Source organism: Apis dorsata, unplaced genomic scaffold (assembly GCF_000469605.1).
Source record: "Apis dorsata unplaced genomic scaffold, Apis dorsata 1.3 scaffold_50, whole genome shotgun sequence".
In the NCBI taxonomy this organism is placed as follows: Eukaryota; Metazoa; Arthropoda; class Insecta; order Hymenoptera; family Apidae; genus Apis; species Apis dorsata.
The window spans coordinates 2310925-2314854 of record NW_006263351.1 but is presented as its reverse complement, the minus strand read 5'-3'; the positions used below and the strand labels follow the sequence as shown (position 1 = coordinate 2314854).

Here is a 3930-nt window from a genome sequence, read left to right as displayed (position 1 = left end):
GGAAATACTGTAATGATACTGTAATGAACAACTTTTAGTATTTATATATTATATATATATATATATATTAGGAAATTTTTTTATTAAAATATAATAATTAATAACTAATAAAATAATTAATATTGAATATTAAAAAATCTTAAAAATAAATATGTTTTCATATGTCAAAAAATATAATAGAATATTTAAATTTCAAAAAAATAATTCTTATTTATCAGTTAACTATTTAATAATTTAAACATCACTTAATGATTCTTCAAATTTCTATTCTTTAAATAATTCTATCAAAAAATTACTATTATATATATTAAAGAAATCTATTAAACATATATACGAAAATAATGAATAATATTTAAAGAATTACAAATAACAATTATTAATACATGAAAAAAATAGATCAAAATTTAATAGCAAAATTTATAAAAATTTAATTTATTTATAAAACAGTATAAAAATTTTTCAACTAATTTATCTTTATGCATCAGCTATAAATTAAAAAACAACATAAAAACAATTTATGTTGTAAATTTTATAAATAAATGTTTTTTTTATAATTGAATTTATACATTCCATTTTTTACATTTTGTTCATTCTAAAAAGAATTAGTAAGAATTAGTAATTCATCATTTATGCAAATATTGCAAAAATTTTATTCAATATTTTTATTTTTCGTGTATTTTATATAATATAGTAATATATTATATATACAATTCTACAAAGAAAAGAATAAAATTCTACAATAAATGAATCATAAATGCAATGAATTTATAATTTTGATTAACAATATAAAATATATCATAATTATTAAACTTAAATAATAAATATTAAAAAATTGAAATACAATATAATATATTTTCTTTCTATAGATTTTTTTAGACTTATTTTATTTTATAATATTATTAATAAATAATAAAATAAACAACATAACATTAAACGTATAATAAAATAATGTTTCTTTGAGAATAAATAAAATATATATTATATATATTATGTAATTTAAAATCGCAAATTAAGTATTAAGAAAAAAGAAAACAAAATCATTTATTACATAATCAAATTTTATTAATTTTATATAAAATATTATACATTATAAAAGTCGACCTCTACAATTAGATGCACCACACTTGCAAATGATAACTTTACCCGGTATACTTCCAACATCATAACTATAATTCCATGTTAATTCTTGACCTGCTCTTATATAATTTAAAGCAAAAAATGCTACCCATGGAAATCTTACATCATGTGTATCAACAAATACATTCTGCACAAAAACATTTGGATCGCATGAATGCTAAAAAATTACCAATAATTATATTTTAAATTAATAGTAAATATAAAAATACTATTTTTAAAAACATTTTTTTAAAAATTTCAATATATCTTACATTTAAGTAACGTCCGATATTTCCAGTTGTTTTAGCATCCATTATATAAACAGCCTCATCTTCTCCAAAGAAATCTCTTACTGATTTAAATTTAGGTCTTTCAATTTGCGTTGGTTCAACTGTTGGCTCAAATCTACTTGGTTCACGTCTACCACTTCTATTTTCTTCTTCATCACTTATAGTAATTGCGTCTTGATCATTTGAACGATTTTCATTAATAGAAGTTTTCATAATGTTTTCGGAAATTTTGGTAGCGCTTCCATCTTCGCTATTTTCTTCAGATCCATCTTGATTGATATCATCTCGTTTTCGTTTTCTTAGTCTTTTCCTATTATTATTCATTAATGTTAATATAGATTGTGTCATTTATTAAAAATTAATTACTTTTGATTTACCTAATAGAGGAGGGTTCTGTAGAATCAACATTAAAATTTACATATTTACTAATATTGAAATCTTCGTCGGAATCATTTGCATTTGCTTTAGAATTATCTTCATCATCGCTCGTCATAGATTTTTTTTTATCTTCTGGAGTAGATAATGGCATTTCTGGTTCTAAAACATCACTTTCATAGCCTTCTTTAATGCCTTCTACTACTTCCACATAATCCAATTCTGCTAGATATTCATCACCATAATTTTTACCACCTTCATTAGCTCCCTGATAATACGAAATAAGTTTAATTAAAAAGTTTAATTAATAATATAATTTTAATTAATAATATAATTTATATTACATGTAATTAATTTAACTTAATTCTTTTTTTACCTGTTCAGTAAGTAATCTACCAGCATATATACAAATAAAAGATCCAAGAGGAATATCATTTAAACATCGTATACCCCAACCTCGAGGAGCTGTTTTGAATACTTGTAATTTTAATGTTAATGGATGTTGTACTACTCTATTCAAACAAGTTTTTACAGCACATTTACATCCAGAATTGCATTCATAAATTCCAGTAGTAACTGGCTCTGGTAAACGTTTATATACATAACCAACAGATGTATTTGGTACTCTTCCTCCGAGAGTAGCACCTTGTATCGTTAATTGCCAACATTGACATTTTGTTTTATCCTGAAAGATAATTTAATTAATGATTTTAAAATTTTAAATTGTTTCATAAAAAAAAAAGATACTTGGCAATCGTCTTCACAATCGCAGCTACACAAGAAATTTGGATCTAAATTAAGATTAACTCCTTCTGTTGGTTCTCTTTGAGTGCTATATCTAATTGTATCTGGTTGAGTATGATCTAATTCATTTACACATGGTATTGGTACATTTTCTACACCATAACTAAGATCCTTAAAATTAAAAATAAGACAAATGAATTATAAAATATGAAATATTAATTAAATTTAATATTAATTTAATATTAAAAATTTAATAAAATTTTATTTACCTTTATATTAATAAAACATTTATCCAAGACAAATTCTGCTAAACAATGTACCCAATAATCGAAATCAAATAAATCGACTGACATTGGACTACCTGTTTTACGAAGATATTGATGTAATTCTTCCATGTTTCGTAATCTAATACCACATGGTGCTTGATATAAGGTAATTTTTTTGCCTTTTGGATATTTACAAAGTTGCCTATTCCAACCACAAAGTAATGGTATTGAAAGAGGTGAATAACCTTTTAAATCATCAGGTGTAAAAGATATTCCTTGAACACACTGAGGACCACATTTATGTGGAACAAATTTTTTTGTTTGAATTTTGTTCTGTGTTTGATAATACTAAAAAAATGAAATGATAAATTTTAAATTTTAAAATTTCAAATTTTCTTATAGAAATTATAATTCATTTATCCAATGTACTTACAACTATACTATGAGAAGGTTTTGTTTCTGTTGTAGGAGTATATGGACTTGTATCTACAATATTTTGTTTTTTACTAGTACTTTTTCTAGCAACAGCACGTGATTGTTGTGGTGCACTTGTAATTGTATTTGTTATTTCGTTTACTGTATTTTGTTCTTTTTCTAATTGAGAAAGTCTTTCTTCTTCAGATTCTATATTAGATGTATATTCTACATATGGTAAATTATTTTTCTAAAATATTAATAAACTTTATTATTATTATTAATCAATTATTTTGTATAAAAATATAAATACTTCACATACATTAGAAACAGCAGGCAATCGATGACGACTAGGAGAATTGACAGATGCATGATGTCCTTGTTGTCTAGCATTAGCTTTTAAAAGTTCAATATATAAAGGACCTAATCTAGCGGATCCTCTATAGATCCATTCTGTTCTTCCATCAGCATCAAAATGCATTTGTACTAAACTTGCATCAACTTGAACAACTCTTGCAATCCACCATTTTCCATTCCATTCTGTTTTTACAACTTGTCCTGTTTGCAGTTTTACCATTGGTCTTTCAGGATATGTTTCAATATATTTTTTTACAAAATCACGAGATTCATTAGGTACATCTTCCCAAACTTTAGAGGAACTTTCTGCGACTAAATAAATATCTTTGTGCACAACATATTGAGCATATCCATCATCAAAGAATATC

The 3930-nt window shown here is 23.7% G+C and overlaps 1 protein-coding gene across 1 annotated transcript in view; it reads right to left on the bottom strand.

The window, feature by feature from the left end:
• Positions 1 to 1037: 1037 nt before the first annotated feature.
• LOC102672185 (histone-lysine N-methyltransferase eggless) overlaps positions 1038 to 3930 on the bottom strand; it is a 5644-nt gene continuing 2751 nt past the window's right edge. Inside the window, exons 7-14 of the mRNA XM_006608935.2 lie at positions 3528 to 3930; positions 3225 to 3455; positions 2795 to 3139; positions 2529 to 2696; positions 2158 to 2466; positions 1784 to 2049; positions 1389 to 1716; positions 1038 to 1294 (exon numbers count right to left, since the gene is read on the bottom strand). Of these exons, the coding sequence (XP_006608998.1) occupies positions 1088 to 1294; positions 1389 to 1716; positions 1784 to 2049; positions 2158 to 2466; positions 2529 to 2696; positions 2795 to 3139; positions 3225 to 3455; positions 3528 to 3930 (2257 nt within the window). The 3' untranslated portion in view covers positions 1038 to 1087. The remainder of the gene's footprint in view (positions 1295 to 1388; positions 1717 to 1783; positions 2050 to 2157; positions 2467 to 2528; positions 2697 to 2794; positions 3140 to 3224; positions 3456 to 3527) is intronic.